Genomic DNA, 23,959 nt, shown 5'->3' on the forward strand with positions numbered 1-23,959 from the left:
TATCGTTAGGAAAAAACGCCATTCTCATTAATTACTGGACCATTTGCTTTGAAATTTGTCAGTGGTTGATGATAGATTGATGATGATTTTCGCCTAGGAGGCTATCATTTTTATTCATTTCAAATATTTCGGTGAGCTGCATGGGATTCGTTTTTTTGAGTGCTATGATGTTTTCCAAATTTGCCACTAGGTGGCGCTACGCATCCATATATTTGAGCGTAGCTCTCTTGTATTAATTAAGATAATTTAAATATACGCGCATGATTTAAATATACTGTACGTTGGACACGCATAAAATTAATTTTCAGCGGATATGTTTTAGTACACTCTCACATTAATAATTATTTAATGCTGTTTCATATCTATTTTTTGTATCCCACCGTTTACTATTAAAGTAGGCCTACATAATGCGAGTCCTAATTTTGCATATCAGTATTTAGGATCACAAAAATTTTAAACAGTTCAAGGCAAAAAAAATATTGTCAAAATTCTTAAATTTTATTGTCTCCGGGTAATGCCTGATTTATATCAAAAAAATACAGCGCTCAGGCCATTGCACAAAGATAGAAATACATTTAGGCTTCAATTTTGCTTTTTTAAAGTTTTAATCAAGCGATGTGGTGGGGAATTTCTACTATTTGAATACCTGAAAAACTAGAATATGATTTGGTATTCTGGATTTGATTTAAGTATTTTAGAATCGCCAATTATCCTACATTGCCCATCCCAGGGGTTCCCAACCTTTTTCGTTACATTCCTCCCTTCGGCTATTTTGAAACTTGTTATTCTTCCCTTTCTATTCATAAAAAGTACTTTATTTATTCAATATTCAATAGATCCTTACCAGATCCTGCTTTAATTTCAAGTAGTTGATAATGTGTGCATAAATAAGTATTTATTGTAATAATAAAGAACTGGAGAATATTAGTAATACTACAGCAAATACAAAGCAAAATTCCTCCCCAAGAACGAAAATATTCCTCCCTTGAGAGGGATCCCTACCTGGTTGGGAAACGGACTAGATAATAAGTTTGGACTTCTGTCCGTTTACATTATGCATACTTGTTGTACAGTTTAAGAACATACAAATTTTTGCCAGTTTGAATAGATTTAAGATAGTAATGAATATAGTCGCTTTTTAAAGCCTGGTTTGTGATCACATTTTCTTTGTCCGTATTGCATTTTAAATAGGTTGGCCATTCAATTGTGCATGAGACTTCACAGTCTTACAACTTAAATTATTCTACGTAGTTTTCAACGGGTATAGGATCCGAACTATCTGAAAGAGAGGCTATCTTATATTAAAAATCGCAGTCCTATTTATTCTCAACTTAACACTAGTTGGCTGCAAAGACTAGCGAACAGGTGTGACGGAGGTTGTCGAACGTGATGGAAAAAAAGTTAGGGGAAATTTTGGGAATGACATTATAGTGTAGCGAATGTGCATTGTGTAACTATGGATTATAATGTATTTTACCCTTTCATATTAATAGCATGTAATATTTCACAAAATAGGCCGCATTATGTTTCGCAACAGCGATAATGCATTCGCTCCATGTATTGTCTTTCTCGTTTCGACCAATTTGATAACGTATCGTTTCCGGTTTGCCGAGAATGCTCTATAATATTGTGTTCTTGTTTCACTCGATATATGACTTGTGATCTGACCGTAATCTTACTGCATTAGGAATTAAGTATATTCAATTTTATCAGCGTTTTCCCCAACAACAGCAGTCCACCAAAACGATTCACATGTGTATTCCGTGTCCAATAATTTTAGTCTGGTTGCGAGCGGTGCTGTAAAACAAGGCGTGCAGCTCGGATTCTAATTTGAGAATGCATTCCGTAGACGCGCACAATTTTAATGATTGTGCACTGTGATAAATGGCACAATGTCCCTTTCACTCTTTTCATTCGTTTTTTAGACTCGGGAAGTTTAAATATAAAGTATATATATATATAACTGTAGTTGAGACCAGTGAAGAAATTTGAAAACTTATATGCTTAGTATTGGTTGTACCTTGAACTATTAGCAAACTTAGTGTGGCTTCGCTATGTCAGGAGCTATATAGACATAACCCAGTAAAACCGAATTATTTTTAAATGAATAAATTATTGATGCGCACCAAACGTACAACTACCACACTTTGTGCGAATTATTTTCCCTAAGTACATAAATCTCTCAGGGATTTAGACTTCTGTCCACGAAAAGAAGGCAGACTCACTTTGTCGGGTTGAAATCATCTTCGAAATATAACTTTCTGTGAATCGATTTTTAGTCCGCAGCTACAGCGAGTGTGACAGTCTGGTATTGCTGATTTCACTGCGAGGAAAGTGCTGGTACAGACGATGTGATATCAAGCAGGGAAAACAAAGAAGTTGCAAAGGGATGGAAATACTGCACTACAACGCTTTTCTAGTTAGATTTGTTTTTTGTGGACTCTTTTTCGGACTAACAAATGCCCGAAACGATTTTTCCGATTTTGATTTGATGGGAAAACAACCATATGACGATTCTAGTTACTTCGGAGACTTACGGTTTCCGAAATATAAGACTCAAAATACGGATTGTAAAACAAGACAATACAATCTGCCAATTATACCGACAAATTACGGCAAGTTAAGGGGGAAACGATTCAATATTGACATGCTCTGCCCTGTTGTTCAATTCTTAGGAGTGCCGTACAGTAAGCCCCCAATCGGCGACAGGCGATGGCAGAAACCAGAAGATCCAAATACATGGGATGGTGAGTTAGTTATTATTTGAACAAAATATCGAATATTAAATTTATAGAAATAATCTAGAAAAAGCAATATATTTTCATTCAAAAAAAAAAAATCCAGTCTCTTCCACTATTGTTAACAAAATCCCCCATGAATTTTCGTTGCCACTTTTACTCAAAATATGGCTTGCGAAAAAAATATTTGTGCCTAAAAACCTTTCTCGTAATGTTTTTTTAAGAGACAAATATACACACTTAATTCCAACGCTTCAAAATATTACGTTTACTGGGATCGCGTACCTGAACGTGATTGTGGAAGACAATACGCTAAGAACTATCTATGGAACTATTCCAAATCCTGAGTTAAATGAAAGCCATACAAATGAGAGCAAAATTAGGAATAATAATGGTTTTGTGGAGAAACACTAAGGTACCACAAGCTCAAATTCTACCGACGCTCTTTTTGTTTCGGCGCTACTAAGAATCGAGGCTTTTTTTAAAAACGCGCCAGGTAACAAGGCGTGTTTTAGCTGTTAGCTGAAGCGTTTACGTTCTGCGTTTTTTTTCTACATTTTATGAAAATTTCGTAATTCAGAAATGCATAGAAATCACTGGAATAGGTATATGTTTGTTTCATATTCGGGAAAAATCTATATATAATATGTGGCTGTGCAGTAAATTATCAAATTCGACTAATAGCGTTTTCCGTGATGTCCAATATAGTCAGCGGTAATGAATGAATATTTGACCATCCAATTCGATTTGTTTTTCTTGTCAAATTTCGCGTCTACCCAATTTTACCTACAATATTGCCAATTTGGGTATGTAATCCACTCAACGCTAATATTTTCGTCCGCTCTCGTCACAGAACTACCGCGTAAACTTCGACGAAACAGAATTGGGGCCAGAGTTAAATTGATTAATAAAGAACGCGGATTTGGCATCCCTGATGAGTTTTTCCGTGACGAATCCTGGTACGTCAATGACGTGGGAAATGAAACCTGCCAAATTTCAGATTTTAATTAAGGTCTTCGGCACAGCGAATTGAACAGCGTAATTGCTACAACTGTCAAACAATTGTAAATAATGCTGATATGTTTACCCGCTTAATCTTCAAACTTTTCTCAATCGTTCGAATCCAAGATATAATAACACAACTCTTTCAAATTTTTATGTCATTTATATAAGAAGCTCCATACTAATACCTAACCATTATCGAAAAATAAAAATTTTCACCAGATTTGTATGAACTGGTGTGGACTGACGCGAGCCTGTAAGTCATATTACTAGCTGGGGATTTACAGGGCAAAGCGAGCTCAACAACCAGTTTGCAAAAAGATGACAGATATTGATCATTTTTATATCAAATTTATACAATAGAATTTTGTTGTTATTTGTGAGATCATATTTCATATGTGATGCATACAATGCTAAGTAATAGCAATTCTGTACTCAAATTTTAGAAGTTCTTATTGTTCCCAAATTGGAAATCTGTAATAATCATAATTATCTGTCCAATCTTGAACCAATTTATTCAAATTTTTAATCAACAAATTTGTTACTGTTTGAATGTAATTTTTTAAACAGTTATCATGCCTTTTCATAATTTTAACGTTTCTGTTTAAACTTAACTTTCCCATTTTTGTTGAAATCATTGACCGTTTTTCATTTTTATTATGTCGTTATCTCCCGATTATTCACTTCAAAAAATGGTAAATTTTGAAATGTCATTCCATCCACAGTGATATATTAAAACGGCGATTTATCTTATTACCCCAATTCAAACAGGAGTTCGAGACGCGTTCACGATGGGTCCAATTTGCCCACAAAAATTGGATGGGCCGTTTCTTTATCCACTGCTTCCAGCTTGGTTTCAAAAATCATCGAAATACATGAAGAAAATGTCTAAAAATATGTCGGAAGATTGTTTGTACATGAATATATATGTCCCACTTGAGTTCTATTACAACGGTGAGTTTTCTTCATGATTAAAACTTAACTTTATAACGTTTATGCCAGTGCTTTGACAAGGCACAGATTTCTCATATCATCGCTTAAATATGATACTATACCAATTTGAACATCTGGATATATTCCACTTCTTCTACTCATTACTTTGTGACTTGAAAAAAATTGCTGTCAAGCTACCACATATCCCTGATCTCAAGATGTCTATTTGCCAACAAATTTGCAGGCAAACAAATTTGTAGTGTTAAAGTGTTGCCCAATGTATTAGCAGCTTTTCTGTGTGAAAGTATTGCGCACCTAAGAACAGTGGTTCTCAAACTTTTTTTGCTCGCGGCGCACTGAGAAAATAAAAAAAATCTTGCGGCACACTCGTGAAAAAATAAAGCTGGACTTCAACAAATTATTCAGCAAATGCTAATGCGATGTGTGTGCCTGTTTTGAGAAACAATAGAAACGAGGTTCTGTGGCTCCCTTTTTTGCTTTTAATTTCAGTCGGAACATAAAATACGTGTTAACAGAGCCATGGAGATGCAAATGGCAAGAATATTTTGATGGCCTTTGCGCCGATGATTAAATATATTTTGTAAGCAGATAGCCAAAACTTGTTCAAACCTGCTTTCCTGTTACCTAACTGAACGTGAAAGTCAACACCGTGTAAGGTGGACGACATGTTTACAAAACATTATGACATCACAATACATTTATGCCGAAACAATCCCCCTTACTACAACGACAAGGCAAATGCTATATATAATATTATCAGTGTAATTAAATATGGGTACTCAAGTATCACAAGCCTGCCAGCTGCATGTATGTGTAATACGAACAGCTTGTTTTCTAAAATTCCAAAATGCTTCACGGCACACTTGAGAATCTCTCACTAGTGTGCCGTGGCACACAGTTTGAGAAACACTGCCTAAGAATATAAAAAATTTCTAAAAAGCATGTTTGAATAGAAAATGGCTGGCATTGAATGCCCGCAAACATTTCCCATTGCTATTTTTTATGTATAGTTTGGCTCAAATTTATGTGTTTATTGCTTTAGTTATTATCTTTTTAATATTTTTGATTCTTATTTTCAATGTATTTTTTATTTTAAGCTCAGCACTTTTTGTATATCATTTGCATATATGTTGTAAAATAGCATATTAAATATTGACGATATTGAAATTTATTAATTTTAAGTTAAATCACAAAGGCCATTAAACGACCCTATTGATTTTTAAATCATCCAATCGAATTTTAAGCAGATCGTCATGCCCGCATCACACTTTCTGTGTCTAAGTATATGTAATCAGCGCCACTGCGAATTCCCCACGGATCAAACTGTTTATTCCCCGTGTAAGAAAACATGTCAGCTGTTTATCACAACACAATCTGCCTGTCAAGAATCTTGTAAAAATTCTTATCGTTTTTTTGTCAAACGCCGAATTTAACACCCTCGGCTGGTAAGATGTTGACACTTCAGGGACGATATCCCAAAAGAGCCAAATATCAAGAAAATTCTTGGTATACGTACGATATTATTGAATGTTCAGGTACTTTATTTACACCAATTTAAGTCACTAAAATAGTGGTGCTATGATTTCATTTACACGCAATAGCTGCACATTTCAAATCGTCGCAGAATATATTTTCTGAATTGTTTCAAATGGCTGATAATAGAATAACTAACAGAGTGGCGATACGAACGGATTCGGGCTTTCCGCCCGACATGGGTATTCCATTTTCTTCCTGAGCATCTGTATTTAAGAAATGGCAGCAATAGTTTCAAAAAGTTTTAGCGGATGGTCGCTATCCACAGTTAACACCTTCTACCATGTAGAAAATCATTTAGGTGCGAGAAATAATGGTTAAAAAAACCCGAACTCTCGTCTCAATATAGTCGTGATATTCGCCTTGTCATACGTGACATCGTACTGGTACCTTTCAAATATTCCCCGTACCAGTGTAAAAAGTTGTAAGAATTATAAATCTTAGGGAAAAGGTTTATCGCTTTTCAATCAGTTGTCCAATGCCATATCATAAACAATAAAATATGTATACGTACCAGATTATTTTAATCATATGATAAGAGGGGATTAGAAATAAAACAAACGATGTTGAATGCTTGAAAAATTAATATTAAATTTTCAAAAAATGGGTCGACGTTTCCTGTATGAATATATTCAATTTAGTTGCCAATGGTGCGTTGCAAACTTGGCCACCTTTATTCAGTGACTGTCCAATATCAAAAAACGAAATGGGTTTCTTGTTTTACGACACTGTCCAAATGACAAGTTGAAATATCGATTCTTCGCTTAGTCTTTGCATTAAATCTTGTGATCGCACGTTTAAGGGACACGTGAAATAAGTCAACCTTATGTATAATTCATTAGGAAATTTCTTCATAGTGAGAGCCATGTTTACCCAATTCAAAATCTGAAAATAACATCGTTATTTGTCAGACAAACGACTAAAAACATAATTTTGGTCGTTCTTTACCCTCAATTTTATACTTTATCTATTATTTAGAAGCGAAGTCATTAATAAGACCAAATGAACACAAAATTACGGTTGTCTTAGTAATGTAAATCCTTTGCCATTTACGAAGACTTACCGTAGTTATCTCCAATCAATTTCGTCCTGGAAGTTGAATCCGCCGGGACTTTGAAAAATCGATTTTCGTTGCGCATTCAGAGCGGAATAAATCGGCTCCGTCCAATTTTCAATCTCGCCTGCGAATTTGCAACGATGGAATGACACACCGCCTTCTTCGAAGTCGAATTGTGGTGTGCGCGAAATTTTTTAAAATAAATTTCACTTGTGTGTTTGGACACTCTGTATCAGCGAGATGTAAATGCACTTTGGTACATCTTTTCCCCGCGGTACGCTACTTGCTTTTTGGCACGAGCACGCGTTATGTGTATTGGAACCCATTTTCTGTCCTTTCGCCGCGAAATGTCAGCAATTTGTCATACATGTGTAGGTATATGCAGCGTGCAACAAAAGCGTAAAAAGTATTCCCAGGCGGTAAGAGTAAAATGTAAGGGAATGAATTTAAAGGTTGTTTCCCGTATGAGCCCAAAAATTGTCCCTTGCTAAATATTTACATCAGTTGATAAATTACTGAATTAAAATAGAAAGCTATAGCTTGGGTCATCGCTTCATTTCATTTGAAGTTTAAGGCAATAGAACAAAGACTTCCTTTTATAAGACACCTAAAATTGTGATTGATATTATAATTCAGTCAATTTTCAATTACGCATGTCGGAGCACATATTACGATATAGAATTATAAATCCGAGCGTGCAAAGTTATGACATTGATCGATACAGAAAGATTATTATACAAACGATTCTTTGTGTAGATGAGAACCTGATGTATGTGCTCGTATCTCGACTCTTGAAGTCGAAGTGAGCTTTGTGACCATATTCGAAGCAGACCTCCGTAAAATATGCAATATGAGAAATTGTCTAATTGAAATTTTAAATATTAATCTTTCCGATAATAAAACAGTTGTCATAATTATAGAACGCAAAATCAATATTTATGTTACAAAGACATAATTGAGAATTGATTGATTTTATTACGATGACCAATTTAACTGGACCCCTAAAAATTGTGTGTTTCTTGGGAAGCAATAAGCAAACTTGTGTTTGAGTAACTGCCTCGCTATTAGCGATGAGTATTTACCGGCTAGAACGTGAATCATGACCATGAGTAATTTTCGATGATGGGATTTCGAAACTAAACTCGGCTCCGCTGTCGCAAATCGTTTGAAATTTGAAGCAGATTTACAACGCCAAATATACTAAAATTTAATGTAAAGTTTATTACAAAAGCAGCTGAATGTCCTTGTGTTTGAATAATCTATTTCTATCCAACGACTTTATTAATTCTCCAAGAACTCACGAGCGAAGGAACTGAAAGGAACGTCCTGAAACACTTGATACAAAGACTTTGGTCTCTTGATGATTTTCTTCGTATAGTTGTTTAGTATTACACAAGCATGATGACGAAGGCACTATAAAAAGCCACATAAAAGCTCGCAACCCGAGCATCAATTATTTTAAATTTCCTTTTCTAGATATTGTTTATTTGAGGAAATTTTATTTCTGCTATCTTTGTAGTAGCGAGCTATAAATAAAAGCAAAGCACGGATCGTTATTTGAAAACAAAAATAAATTTGTTCTGTATATAGCGTCCGTCCAATAAGAATGATGACAACATATAATAAATACGTTCAATTTATTATCGATCATCGACAAAATCAGGCATCGAACTGACTTTTTTTTTTGCAATAACCTCTTTTGTTTGTACAGAGTCCCATGCACCCGGAAGTTACAAAAACCGACTCGCTGTAATGGTTTACATTCACGGTCACACGTTCATGGAAGGTTCCGGAAATTTTTACGACGGAAGTGTTTTAGCAAGCTACGGGAAAGTAATTGTGATTACATTTAACTATAGGCTTGGTGCTTTGGGTAAGTTCAACACTTTAGTTTCTAGATTTATAATTTGAATAGGTATAATAGTTGTCGGATGTTGAGTGTCAACGTTACTTTATAGCGAAAACGCTCATTCACTACAGTTCTGCAGAGTGAAGTTGTGTACATAATTTTTTTTAGAATGTGTCATGGCTATGCTTAGTTATATTAACTTTAAATATATAAGATATTTATAGAGTAAGAAGTTTAGATTTGACTTAAAACCCTATAAGAAATCAAATGGCGCTCCAGAAGTGTGTGTATACCGATATGGAAGTTACTGATTTTGTTCGCCCACTTTACATCAAGTTGTGTAAAGGAACTGAATCCTATGGACAGGGGGTATTAGTGATGATCCTGGAAAATCGTAACAACCGGAACGCAGCTAATTTGTGAAAATGTAATATATATTTACAAAACGACGCGGACGCTACCACAAATTTTTGTCTGTCCTAAGATAGAGCCGAAGGACTACAATGAAATATAAAGAAATTATCTGGTATATGTTTGATCAAAATTACAAGAATATTTATACCATTTCAATACGAATGTGTTTATTAGAAAGGTATAGGATGAAATTCCACTGGGTCAAAGGTCGGCAAAACATCCATTAAACGTTATTGCTGTGCACTAAATATTTGTCTGCTGTAATGTAAAAAGAATTATGGCGTAACAGAACGTAAGTTAATAAGTAAGTTTACAAGATGTACTAGAACTGGACTTTCTATGACATAATTTTATTTCATCAAACGGAACGCAAATGCAATAAAATGTCTAACAACCGGAACGTTCCGGCTACAGCTCATCACTGGTTATATTCAATTGGCTAACACAGACAGTCCCCGAACTCGTAATATATATAACTAAAATAAGAAGAATCAGAATATAAATATGGCCCAACCCTAACCGGGTACACATACTACGGGGGTACCAATAAAATTAAACGTCAAACGGTACATTTAGCGTTTGATATGTAGGACTTGTACCAACAGTTTGCCTGGTCTAGACGAAATTAAATGGAGATAGTGATTCTGGATTATCACTTTAACTCAGATTGTCTTTAAATTTATATCTTACAGGATTTCTTAGCACTTCGAACCAACACAGCCCAGGAAACTACGGCCTTTGGGACCAAATCAAGGCGCTTGAATGGATATATAAAAATATAGAACATTTTGGCGGAGACAAAACAAGGGTGACATTGTTTGGTTCGGGATCGGGAGCAGCAAGTATTAGCTTGCTTATGGTATCGGTGCATGTTGAAGGTATAGCATTTAGTAGAGTAAAAATTCAAAATGTCATTTGCCTTTTGCATTTGCAACTTTAATATCATGTCAAAAATGACGGAAACTATTATCGTGATTTATGTGGGAGCATAACTTACAGAGGATGTATCCCGATCACAGATTGTACCTTTTGCTTTTGTATTGATATATTATATTGTTGAGTTGATTGAAAATTCATAATTTTTAAAATCCGGATCCGGGTTCTTAACAATCTTGACTCCTACTACAAAATGATTTGACGCTCGGAATAAGCTACTGGACGACAAAATTCTGACAACGGAAATACAAACCGTATTCCTCTTCACGAAAATAATAAGCTAGGCTTCGATTACAATATGTCAGAAAAAATAATCTAGATTGGACAATAAACCGCTAAATAACTTCCGCGTCATCAGCCGGTGTGAAAATAACCTAAAAAAGACAACGGATTACCAAATATTATTTCAGATTACTTTCAACAAATAATACTGCAAAGTGGAACGGCGTTATCATCGTGGACTATAGTTCAACGTCCAATGACGCAGACAAGGCTATTTTCTCAACATCCTGGTATTAATTGTGCTAGTAATTCGTCAGGAGCCGAATTAATGGATTGCTTACGAAAAAAGCATTGGAGGTCGGTGCATTTCAGAATCACTGTGGGAGAAATATTGAATTTAAAAATATTTCAGTGAGAATAGGGTACTCCCGTAGTATGTGTACCAGGTTAGACCATAATTTTATTCCGATTTTCCTTCTTTTAGTTCTATTATGAGTTCGGGGACTGTCTGTGTTAGCCAAGTGAGTATACCCCCTGCTCATAGGCTTCCCTCGATTTACACAACTTGATGTAGAGTAGGCGAAAAAAATTAGTTACCTCCATATTGGTATACACATACTTCTGGAGCGCCGAGAATATTCCCATTATGTCAAATATTTCCAGTCACAATAATTTTTACAACCCCAAATATAAGTCTTATGATATGTTTCATGATATCGCTATCGAAACAAAGCACTGGGCAAATAATAGCGTACATGAATGGAAATACTAAAGTTCGGAACGGCCGGTATCTTTTCGGTCGCGTACCAAATTTGTTACCTTAGTTGAAATGGGCGTGTTGTGATCTATGGGAAAACAATTACAAACTTGCAATGCCAATATATGCTTAACCAGGTCATTGAATGGTTTCATCAAATAAACAAAATAATGTAATAATAATGTAATCTCTTTTGAATAATCAATTATTGGTTTATTGGTTAATCGAAAGAGAGGTTTATTTCGAATTGATTTTTAATTTTATTATTTAATTTTATTTGTGGTTTTAGTGATATACTGGCAGCAGATCTGCAACCCGAAATGTACAATCTTGCGTTTGGGCCGGTGGTGGATGGATCAGATGGAGTCTTATCCGATGAACCGGAAGAACTAATGAAATCCGGAGAATATATGAACTATCCGGTATGATATTTACAGAGCCACAATTATAATCACTGAAATTGAAAAAACTACCATTTCGTTGTGAGCGCCACGGCCTTTACCCACGCTGCGTCACTGATCCTTTAGTAAAGAAAATGTGAATTTAATATTCGATATTAATATGCCGTGATAACCGTCGCCCTCAAAATTAGGCGACCAGAACAAGCGTCATTTTGAAGATCTCCAAGTAAATGGTCTCTTTCATACAGAGAAATGGCGCGGCGCGGCGCGGCGCGGCGGTGTGGCTCAACGGGCTAAGCGTTAGGAATACGCTCGCCACCGCACCTCTAATTACTCTGCGTGGGTTCACAGGTTCGAATCCCATGCAGGGATGGTTATGTGCGAGAGGATTGCTGGACTCCTCGCCGTCGTTGGGTGGTTCACGTAACCGCTGGTCGGTTACGGCTTCCTCCACCACCAAGTCCATGCTTCCGAAAACAAACAATATAACTAATCCCATACCCGACTTGGGATGGTAACCGGACGAGAGGCCGTGGTTCGCCATATGGATAAGCCGTCTTATCGGCTTTCCTCTCCCCCGGGATAAATATGTAAATCCTATCCTATCCTATCCTAAATTGAGCTGCCATACAGATAGAAGGTTTGATTTTTAAGACAGTTACAAAATACGATCAAGTACGAAATGCGTAGAAAATTGTTCTTATTATCCACCTGAAACCTGAATGAAACGAGGTGAAAACTGTTCCATGAAATTTGTGTAAAACAATAAAATTATCACAAATAACTATATTCAAATATTCTAGAAATGTCGCGTTTGCCTGATTCCACATAAAAAAAATTTGCGACAATGTTTTTTTGCCTTTCAAAATTTAAGTCTTTCTACTTAGAAAACAGTTCGATGATTTGATATTTCAGCAATTCAAGAAAACATCTCGCTCTTTTGTGGTGACGCCATTTTCATTCTGATATTTATAAGGATATCCCGACCTTTATTAAATAAAACACTCGATAGGAAGAAAAAAAGTTTTATTATCGTGAATATGCAGATATACACTATGTGTCTTATACTTAAATTCATCGATTATTTTAACAAGGTCTGATAAAATCGTCTGTGCATAATGACAAACTATAAATTTAAACTTTATATTACTAAAAATATAATGTCGGAAAACAGAATATTAAATTTTTAATGAAGAAATAATTTGACAGTATCGTTACTATCATTTATTTTCCTTTGTATTTATTAAATCTGTATTACGTAAACCAAGTCTGCATCAAATATTTTTCATAACTGGATCCGACTATTATGACAATTGTAAGAATACCCAATTCAGTGTATGTTTGTCTATCCCAATCACCCAAAACTGGGTCGCCTGAAAATTTACTTGAGTCGCTTGCTTTTTACAATAAAAAAAACTAAAAGTTACTAATTTTATTTTTTATTTATAGTAAATTCATTGTTTATTTTATAATTGATATTTGAGTGTTGCCCTAATAGTAATTGCAATTGCTTATTTCGCTTGAGAAAAGCTACTCGTCGATTTCAAAAACTCGCTGATGGCAAACACGCTCAGTTTTCACACCTTAAAGTAATTTCTGGGGAAATAAATGTTATATAAAATGGATTGTTTTATATTATTCATTTTATTTTGGTCACGTTTATTATTTGAGCATATCCTTGGGTCGCGCTTATTTATAAAACGTATTTTTTTTAAATTTGGGTCGCTTGAAAAAAAGGTTGGGAACCAGTACTGAAAGTAAGAATCTGATTGCCCTAATGGTTCCGAAGAAAGGCGTTTCATTCCAACTTCAAAAACAAGAATTCAGCGAAATTATTCATAGGTCCACTTCGTGTCCAACTTGGAAAGAGTGACTCAGGCCTCTCGGCTCAGATTCGTTTGATAAAATCGTACTGGAATGAGTTTATTGGGTAATTCCAGCTTTCAGAAATTTGGTGAAAATTCAAATGAGCAATTGGTTCATCTGAGTTTCCCTTTTAATTCTACGCCACAAACGCGACGAAAAAGTTAAGTAGAAGCCGGCAATCGATTTGACATACTACATCGTGAACACTGAATACATGGCTGACAATTTTATATAAAAAAATCGTATTGATTCGTTTGCTGGGATTAGTGTTGATTTATGGATCTTCTAAAACTAAAAACAATTTGAACTGAATCAGTTCAAGCTAATATAAAATAAACTTCATTTAACATTGATTTTGTTGTATTTAGCATGTCTGACATCACCCGTAACATCATGTTTTTGAAATCAAATCATCACACATTTAGAGCTATATCTACAATAAAAGGAAAAAAAAACTGTTATAGTAACATGATAACTTTAATATCAATGGATGTGCGGCACCAACTTTGCTCGACAACAACTAAATAGATTACCTATTTTCAAATTTCCATTTTGGTGAAATCCGAATTTATTACTCGACATTTTCCAGCGAGGACGTCGCTGATTGAGAGTTGTCAGCAAAAATTGAAGAGCCACAATGCAGATAAAACTCCAAGCCTTTAATAAGAACGTCACCAAATGAAAATCCCGACAGTAACGAGACCGTTATCGAATGATACATAATTATCTATGAATTAATGAATCGAGTAAAAGTAATATAAAAATTCGGAACACATCACTTGTTTTTTGTTTAGATGATCATCGGTGTCTCGCAAGGTGACGGATATGGATTGGTACGAAAACGAAATCCGGTGGGAATAATGTCAGCATTTGAAGTAACGAAACGCGTGTATGATCAGAAAGATTTCAAGATGGACGTCGATAAATTTGTAGATGGATTCTATAGACGAGCTGGAACGGCGAAAGGGATTCTCAGACGTATTATAGAATTTATGTACACGGATTGGACACGCGAGTGAGTGAAATAGATTTTTTACCGACAGAGGCGTTAATACAATTGGTACTTTATGACAGCGACAAGGCTTTTTACGAAAAGTGTTTTTAGGTAAAGTCTTACCCCCATGAGAGACGCCAAAGGATACTTACGATGTCACTCTTTTCATTTGTCAGGCGTTCATTTTCGTTGCATGAAAATTTTATTATTTTAAAAATCGTGAGTCACCTGTTTCACTTTGCATAAATGTACTCCCGTATGGTATGTGTACCAGGTTAGGGTTGGGTCATAATTTTATTCCGATTTTCCCTATTTTAGTTCTATTACGAGTTCGGGGTCTGTTTGTGTTGGTTAAGTGAATATAACCCCTGCCTATATGCTTCCGTTCCTTTACACAACTTGGTGTAAAGTAGGCGAACAAAATTAGTTAGCTCCATATTGGTTCTTCTGGAGCGACTGCATAAACGTCCACCGTCCACGGTTATAATACTTGAAATTCGAAAAATTTTGTTTGCACTTTTAAGATGCCTGACATGTAAACATACGAACAAAATCTAAATCTCACAAATAATCAATCATTTTGTTTATATATCGCTCTTCTCAGATCAGACGAAAGAACATTGCGAAGATCTCTTCTTGATTTATACACCGACAGACAATGGGTGGAGCCAGTCGTGCGAACTGCAAACATGAATTTGAAGCTGGGATATTCTGTATATTTCTACACTTTATTTCATCGAGCAGGTTTGTGCTACTGAATATGCTTTTAGAGAAGCATTTATAAATTAGGTTTCCTCTGTTTTGCAATTGATTCAAATGTTGGTACGATTTTATAGTCCATACAAGCGATAATTATAAGAAGTGTTCCACCATACTTAAAATCGGGGTTGTAGAGTGACCACTCTGGGATGAGAAAATTTGCAATTGACTCTGACACTGAACTCCGGACTGAATTTTTTTTTTGTCTCCGACTACAGCCGTAAACTGAAAAAAATATATATATATATATATATTGATTACTAAAACATTGGCGCACTCAAATCTCCTTTAATAGGCTATATTGAAAACATTTGGTAACGCTGATTCCTTTTGAGAGTCTGAAAACAAGATTGACTATCATAATCGTCATTAAAAATCTGACTCTGACTACCGAATCCGGGTAGTTTGAAATTCGACTCAAGCACCATCTTATGACATAACGGTACTCATGAATTTTGATCTACATAAGGGATGCAATTTCTTGTTAATCGTCTCAGAAGTGTGACGATGTTATTGTTAGAGAGAATAGGCGTCAGGAATATTTTAAAAAAAATTAGACAAAATTCAAATTTGAAAATAATAAAAAATTATAGATTTTCTTATGTAATAATCATTTGTCATGAAATGGTTCGTTTTAGTTACCAATTCAAGATATTTGAAAAAAAAATCTGCAAAGAAAAAATTAATGCCAAAGTCTTCGAATATGTAAACGCATAGTCGTAATAAAAAAAAACATCTATTCATGGTGTTACACAATATAGTTGTCGCTTCATTTTAATAAAAAGTATTCCAGTATGGAAACACCTAGTCACAATAAAAAAAAATCTTCTATTCATGGCGTTACACAATACAGTTGTCGCTTTATTTTAATAAACACCAAGTATTAATTAATTCACAGGAACCGATAGTGAATCAGAGTGGATGGATGCTGGCCACGGTGACGAATTACCGTTTGTATTCGGGTATCCATTCTACTCAGGCCAAGATGTTTTGTTTGGATATAACTTCACAAAAACAGATAGGATGATCAGTGCTGGAATCATGACATATTGGACAAATTTTGCAAAAGAAAGGTGAGTACAAACAGTCTAAATATGTCCAGTTGTTAGCACTGTAACGTTATATTATGTATGGAACATTATATTACGTTTATCCAGTAGGTACTAACTATTTTGAAGGCACAGTGCACTATTCTTTGGGTTGTCGTTTCGAACAAAAATATCTAACGCGCGAACCACCAATTTGTGCTATCCAAAGCTTATTTATTCTTATTTCCCATTTCCACCCATTGTATGCATACTTATCTTAACCCAGAACATATCCCCAATAAAGGTTTACCTACAAGCCCCATACTTTAGAAAGGCTCTTTGCAAATGATCATTACTAGAAATCAATCTAAAAACACCCCTGCCAAAGAAAAAAACTGAACACAGGAACATATTCCAAAAAAAAAACATAACTTTTGTGCAGAACTTCAAAGATTATGCAACATTTGTGTGCTATCATACACATACACAGGAATCCAAGTGTTAAATCAATTTTTTTATTATTGTAGAAGTAATTAAAAAATTAATGGGTTCTAGTAAGAATGAAAGTAGAGATATTAGGAAACATGGCATGGCCAGAAATAATAGCAGAAGAAAGGCTTGTCAACAAACTATTATTTTACTAATTTTGGGTTCCCCGCATTTTCACGTAACTGACGCACGCAAATGGATCAATGTCTATTGAATCGTCTATTCAACTCAAATCGAATTAAAAATGGCGGGCGCAAATAATTACGTTTCACGTAAATACTGACGGTACGTTTGTGGCTTCAATTACTTGTGAGCGTTTGCCATCTCCATCAACATTCTATTATTAATTAATGCATTCACCTGGTTCCACCTGCACTACCGTTCAAGGTTTTGGTTAAATCATTAACCTGGCTATTTGCGTCGACGTCTGCATTAGTATGAGATAAATTATTTTAAGGTCGAAATTTTCAGGTTGTCGAAAAAGTATAAAATTGTCGTTCAGGGACTGATTTGAATACAATAGCACTATCCTGATTCTAAAAATCTTGAAAAGGCCTCCAAGTCTAAGAGCAGACAGTATTGAATGTTATTTAAATGTGTTAGAGGTCTACAATTCGTTCATATATATCCGAGGTTTCGGTATTTGACGTATACAATGGGTATCACATCGTCAAGCTAATAACCCAATTACGTAAGTCATTTTTGGCGGTTTGGAGTTTTTTTTATAAAATAGGTATTTATGTAAAGCTGCGCATCTGTCTGTTAACTCAGATTTTATTTTAAGAATTCCGAAACCCATAAAAATGGAGATTTTGTATGACATGCAAATTTGTTTAATTGTTTCGTCATAATGAATTGCCATTGTTAATGCAGGACTATTGTGACGTCACAAAGGCAAAATAACCTCGGCGAAGGATTTTCGAGTTTTTGCATCTCAGATTCTAGCTTAGTGCTTATAAATTTGAATTTATACTGCAGTATAGAAAGGCGCTCACTTGTGATATTCACTGTCCGGGTCCAAGTCACCTTGGTTGGCTATTATATAGGGGTACATTGCTGTTTTAGTCTTTATATTTAATCTTAGTCTTATTTCGGTGGGTGTGCAGAGTGTGTTATATTATTGAAATATATATTTTCAAACATAAAAAATAATGGTATTGAAATGAAACAGATTAGCTATTTTGGGGATTAAACATCGTAGATACTAAATATTACATTCGTTTTTGGATTGTTTGGTTTTCAGGACTGGTGCATATAGTCAAGTTGCAAAATTGCGTATGTCCCCAAGTCATAGACACATTTCTGCCTAAGTCACAGTGCGCCATTATGTCGTCACATGACTGCGTCATACAAATTAACTTAGAATCCGGCTACGATGAAAAAATTGAACTATGGCAAATTATTGACTCTCAAGCAATATCATTAGAAGTTTTTTACGTTTTTCTAAAAACTGCTAAAAATGACTTACGCAATCCGGTTATTAGCGTGACGACATTATATATGGCAGAATACATTATCAAAAATATCGGAAAAAATTAGAAAAGTATTACTGGTATTTCTTATCAAATAATACTGGTAACGGCGGCAGTCAAAGCGTCAAACTTAAGTGTTGGCATCACAGATAATGTATCTCGGGTTGAAATCCTATGCCTAACACTTCACCTGCGCACAAAGAATTGGGTAGACAATGACGAACCGAAAAGATCTTGCATGAAAAAAAAATCATAATAAAGATTCCCAATAACGAACTGTGCGGAACACATGCAATTTCAGACAATTCAGATATACATTCTCCTACTGAGTATGTATTTATAATTGAACACGAACCCACTACCATTTGAAGAAAATATTATCTCATGTGTTTAACAGAAACCCAATGTTGGGCAACAAGCAGAAGACGGATTTTCTGACGGGTGTTCATAACAAATTTCAAGACTTGGATTGGCCAAAATACGATAAAGCCGCCCAAAAATATTTGATGATTTCAAAGAAACCTGCGATACTAGATCATTACCGGGCAAATCAAGTGGCATTTTGGAATACTTTTTTACCAAATATGATGGTAAGTAACAGTCCCTTTTTATTCTAATCATTTTTGCGAACAGTAATCTTTTATTTATTGCTAAATTGCATCATATGCACATTTTAAATTCGAAATTTGTATTTACCATCGGGTATTGACATTGAGTTAAGTAGAATAATAGCGTATCGTGTTTCCAAATCCTTGAAACGGAATCGCATGCATATCATAAATACCGCGAATCACGTTTTGTTGAATTCGAGATTGCGGTTGATAGTCATGTTTTGAGGTTTTGTGGTTCAACCAACGTGAATTAAAAAACTATTAACTTACAAAGCGTCGCAGATTATGTTTGAAAAGGGTTCACATCCATTTTATATTGCTTGTCTTTGTGCGATTATGAAAAAACTTTCAATAGAATTTAAACATACATATTCTTAAAAATGTACTTTGACACTTACGGTACATAAAAACAGATCAAATATTTATCGAATTTTATTTATTGAAATAATCACAGGAGGCTGAGAAAATATTTCCATCACAAAAGTCTACGACCTGGCGTCCTGCTATAGCCACGCCACCAACAACCAAGAAATCTACTGATAAGCCTATCATATGGAGCCCTATTCGGTAAGAATTGTGTTACTCGTTTGGTTGAAAAATGTTTTGTTTCAGAATTGCCAAAAATCTACTACTGTTAAAACAAATGTGAATCGATATTGTTCTTAAATTATACATTGTTTCTTATTTTCCCTGGCAGGGAAACTGCCCCCATTAAGTGAGGAATTAGCTAGATACATTTTTTCTATGATCCAAATGCTTACGACGTCGTGGCGCAAAATTGTTGAAATTGGTTCACGCATGAAGATTTTATTTTATATTATTATTTTTATATTATTAGTATTTGAATAGACACGTATGTTACCTAAATAGATATTGATTGTGGCTACTAGATACAAAATATTGATTCTATGTGAAATATTTGTTATATTGTGAGTATCATTTGGCTCAAAGATATATAAACTGTTGAGCATTTCTCGTGTAAAATATTGATTCTTTCTCATCTTGTAGTGACGCTCTTAGTACAATGTCACCAAATTCAAGTGATGAATCTAACAAAGCTGATGGTGGGATGTCACTTCGTTTGACCATTACGTTGGCTATAGGATTCGTTCTTCTGTTTGTGAACATTATTGCTTTCTCCGTTGTCTCATATCATAAAAAGAAAGACAAGTTCAAGATCGAGGTGCGTACAGTATAACCTAAGACATATTCGAAATGAAAAGTATTTTCTCTAATGATATTTTTATTGGATGTTTCTATCTAGCTATTTGTGCTATAGTTGCCATAGTTAACTGCCAGTCGGATCTCGGAGTCGTTTACTCCTACTAATACTGGGAATATCCGGTCTCTTAAATATATTTATATGTGGAGTTTGACTTTTTACCCTAGTATGATTCAATGTTAGATTTTTCCATATATGTGGCTGCTCGATAATCACTACTGGTGATTACTGATTCAAACCAGACCTTGCTTTCCGCTAGGAAAAAGGCAAAGATAAGCACAAACTTATGGTTCCACCCCAAAATAAATTATGCAAATTATCTCATCTTTTTCAGGTTTAGTTATTGACCGCGTCCCTTGTACTGATTAGGGCTCAAACTGGAGCAAGCCGGTATTTGAAGTCAATATAGCTATGCTTGTGTGAACCCCGTTTTAACACATTTATTTAAAAAACGTATGGTATTATTTTTATGCTCTCAACAATATTTTGATGATTATATTTTACATAGAAACTGGAAGCACAATTGGCTGAAAAGAACGATCTCTTCAAAAAAGAAATGAAGAAGGTTGATAGCAACGGTGATGATGCTCCAAGTGGGGACAATAAAATGAAGCCACGGAGTATTACAAACTGTCACACCAATCCTGAAATATCACTGGATGCAGCAGTGTTGGAAAAGTCTAACCACGCATTATGTGCGTACACTTTACCACATAGGTATTCTCACACAAAATCTCCAACACGTGCTATGTCTACGACTGCGCTACCACAATTGAAACCATGCGTTTTTCGCGACGATTCCCTCACGTCAACATCAGCAGAAGAACAGAGCAGAAATACAAAAAGAAGAAGCTTTAAAAAATATGGCAACGCATATCATTCAAGTGACGATGGATCACCCGCTAGCATGATGGTTTGCAACAGCAAGGAAGAGTTATCAACAATTCACCCACCCATACCGGAATTCAGCTTGGGAATGAAGAAAGGCGACTTTTCGACTGAAAGTGGCGGTCGGTACAGTTTACAAACTACCAATTCGGCTACTCCAGATCATCATCGGGCGTACAAAACATACAATGGAAAACAAGCCGTTCAAGGCACAGTGCGACTGAACGTTGTTGAACCACCAGGCGAAGAATCGAATCGGCCCACGTCGCTTTGGTCCGTTGTGTCATCTGTTGCCGACGGACGAAGCGCTTTTCAGCGATATGGATTAGAAACAACAACGCGGGCTGGGCATCACGGAAGCGAATCACACATGGCGTCTTCCTCCGCCATTTCCCAAGTTGGAGACAGTTACGCATATGCTATACAATCCGATTCTCAAAAAAGCGACGTTGAAATTAATGACACACTACCTGTTGAGGGAGGTTACCTTGCTAGAGATTTATCATGTGGCTCAAAGTCTGCTCTGCTTACATCTCCAATTGAAAAACCCTGCTTCCGATCGGATACATCCGGTTCAGAAACAGATCGTACCGGATCGTCTTCGAGAAGTGACGCTATCGGAAGTTACTGTGTGACAAATAATAAAACAATGAACGTTATTACAAAACTATGATAGAATTAGTTACTAAAAATATTTGATTTTTCCAACCAAAATTGACGTGATTGCTTGATTTATGAATATGGTGGCACGAAAATATGACATTGCGTGCTACTTTTTTATTTTTTGTACCGTCTGATTATGTGATGCCTTCTTTTTGTTTGTGAATTATTTTAAATACCATGTTTTTTACGGACAAACCAGTTGACAGAATATATACTGCTACTGCTCATTCATGAATGAATTGATTTTTGCACATACATCAATGATAAATCGCATACTTTTGGCCATGTATAAATAATCTTGGTTCGTATTTCTGATTACGAGTGCTTGTGACCTTGTTTTTAATAAATATTCATTATACAATTGTTTATTATCCTCTGTTTAGGTATTTTATGCAGTGGGCATTATCCAAGCCAGGCTCAACAGTTGTATCAAAATCTCTGAAACCTTTTTACAGACGGGGCGCATAATTGAGCTTTTTAGAAAAAAAGTTTTTATTTTTGCTACATTACAATTGAATTGGACCCGAATTCTGACTTGAAAATCCAGGATCCATTCAAAATCGAAATAGAATTCAATAAACTTAATACTTATTTTGAGAAAATAGTCATGATCAGTAGTTTTTAAGGTTTGTCCAATCACTTTATACAACGCAAAACATGTTCCAAAAAGTCATTCGCCTTCCTGGCATCTTACAGAACAATGTTCTTGGTATAGATCCGTTAGTCGTGGGCTATTTTTGCTTGTGTTTAAAACCAGGTTTACCATGAAGGCTTTTACCAGAAGAACCAGGAATTCCGATTGGGCATGATCTTTTTTGCAAGAAAAACATTGTGTTAAAGTACATGACTCTAACTTATGCTATCCCAACATTTTCCTTAATGCTGGAGACATTTAAAAAACGTTATGAGAACAAGTATTTACACAAAACACCACACTTGATTTGCTGTACACGTCTTAAAAACGAACACACTGTCTAAAAGGCAGCTCAATATATTTTGGGGATTGGGAATTTACATATAGGCTTCTGCAGGTATAATATGATACCGACCGTTATCTCGCAGTCTCGCGAAACTGCCCGTCTGCTGTTAGATGGCCTACTAACAAACTATTCGGATTAGTAGATTCAAAATTCCATTATGATCAAACAATTCGCATACATAAAAATTTGGATACACCTAGTGACTGAAGTAATAAAACTGAGGTGAACGGGGAATTTTCTTTTAAGTTAAAGTATGCAAATTCAATTCAATTCGTTTATTACTCCAGACCGCCGTGGTCCATATAAAAACAACACAACAAGTAAACATAAGCAAAACAAAAGTAACACAATAAATACATAAAATACCTGATATGACAATCAGATTCACAGTAAGTCTCAAAAAAGAGTTATACTATAGCAATTTAAGAGACCAAAAGTGAGGTATAGAATCTAAGATAGCCCGTAACAAACAGTATCTGGTAATCAAATAATGATAGTAATAGAATGTTATTGGAGTTCCTGCATCTCGTCATGAACAACCACAGATTTTTTCTATGGAGTGCTTCGAAAGAGGGAATGTTCCCAGATACCATTTTGTGACAGACACTATCAGATCTAGAGACACAGTGAATTACGCGATAAGCATTATTATATGAAATTTTAACTTTTTTATAACTATAATTATTGAAAAACAACCAGAGCTGGCAGTTATAAATCCTACAACAATACGTCCTAAATAAAAGATTTTTCACAGTAGTGGAACAATTGACAAATTTTTTCCAAATTGTATGGGCTATAAAATAAATTGATTTATACTGACGATTCAAGTCAAGGTCATCTCTAAGATCACTGGATAGGAAAACACCAAGATATTTAGTGGACGAAACATAAGTCAATACAGAATTACGAAGTTTGATATCAGGCAAATTATTCAGCCTAAACTTTTTATTCTGGATACACATACAAACAGATTTTTTCGAGTTGTACAAGATGTCATGTTCAATAGAGTATTTATCGCATATGTTAAGTAAACGTTGAAGACCTTTGGCTGAAGGTGAAATGCAACACATGTCATCAGCATAAAAAAATGATGGATAATATTGTTATTTGCTACACATCCAATG

At 35.2% G+C, this 23,959-nt stretch overlaps 1 protein-coding gene across 1 annotated transcript; it reads left to right on the top strand.

Moving 5' to 3' along the window:
• The first annotated feature begins 1,688 nt into the window (after positions 1-1,688).
• Positions 1,689-22,216, top strand: LOC120346428 (neuroligin-4, Y-linked-like). The gene is made up of 13 exons (XM_039416162.2): positions 1,689-2,747; positions 4,512-4,694; positions 8,996-9,157; positions 10,240-10,425; positions 10,894-11,062; positions 11,752-11,884; positions 14,524-14,744; positions 15,328-15,467; positions 16,381-16,555; positions 18,869-19,061; positions 19,537-19,649; positions 20,091-20,265; positions 20,813-22,216. The coding sequence occupies exons 1-13, from the start codon at positions 2,390-2,392 to the stop codon at positions 21,863-21,865; spliced, it is 3,261 nt and encodes a 1,086-aa protein (XP_039272096.2). The 5' UTR covers positions 1,689-2,389; the 3' UTR covers positions 21,866-22,216.
• The last annotated feature ends 1,743 nt before the right edge of the window (positions 22,217-23,959 follow it).

The sequence above is a fragment of the Styela clava genome, chromosome 8 (genome assembly GCF_964204865.1).
Source record: "Styela clava chromosome 8, kaStyClav1.hap1.2, whole genome shotgun sequence".
NCBI classification, from domain to species: Eukaryota; Metazoa; Chordata; class Ascidiacea; order Stolidobranchia; family Styelidae; genus Styela; species Styela clava.

Excerpts from the sequence above, each read along its gene's own strand:
- LOC120346428 (XM_039416162.2), top strand. The coding sequence starts at position 2,390 with ATGGAAATACTGCACTACAACGCTTTTCTAGTTAGATTTGTTTTTTGT. Across the intron at positions 4,695-8,995 it reads ACTTGAGTTCTATTACAACG|AGTCCCATGCACCCGGAAGT; the intron begins GTGAGTTTTCTT and ends TTGTTTGTACAG. Across the intron at positions 16,556-18,868 it reads ACAAATTTTGCAAAAGAAAG|AAACCCAATGTTGGGCAACA; the intron begins GTGAGTACAAAC and ends TGTGTTTAACAG.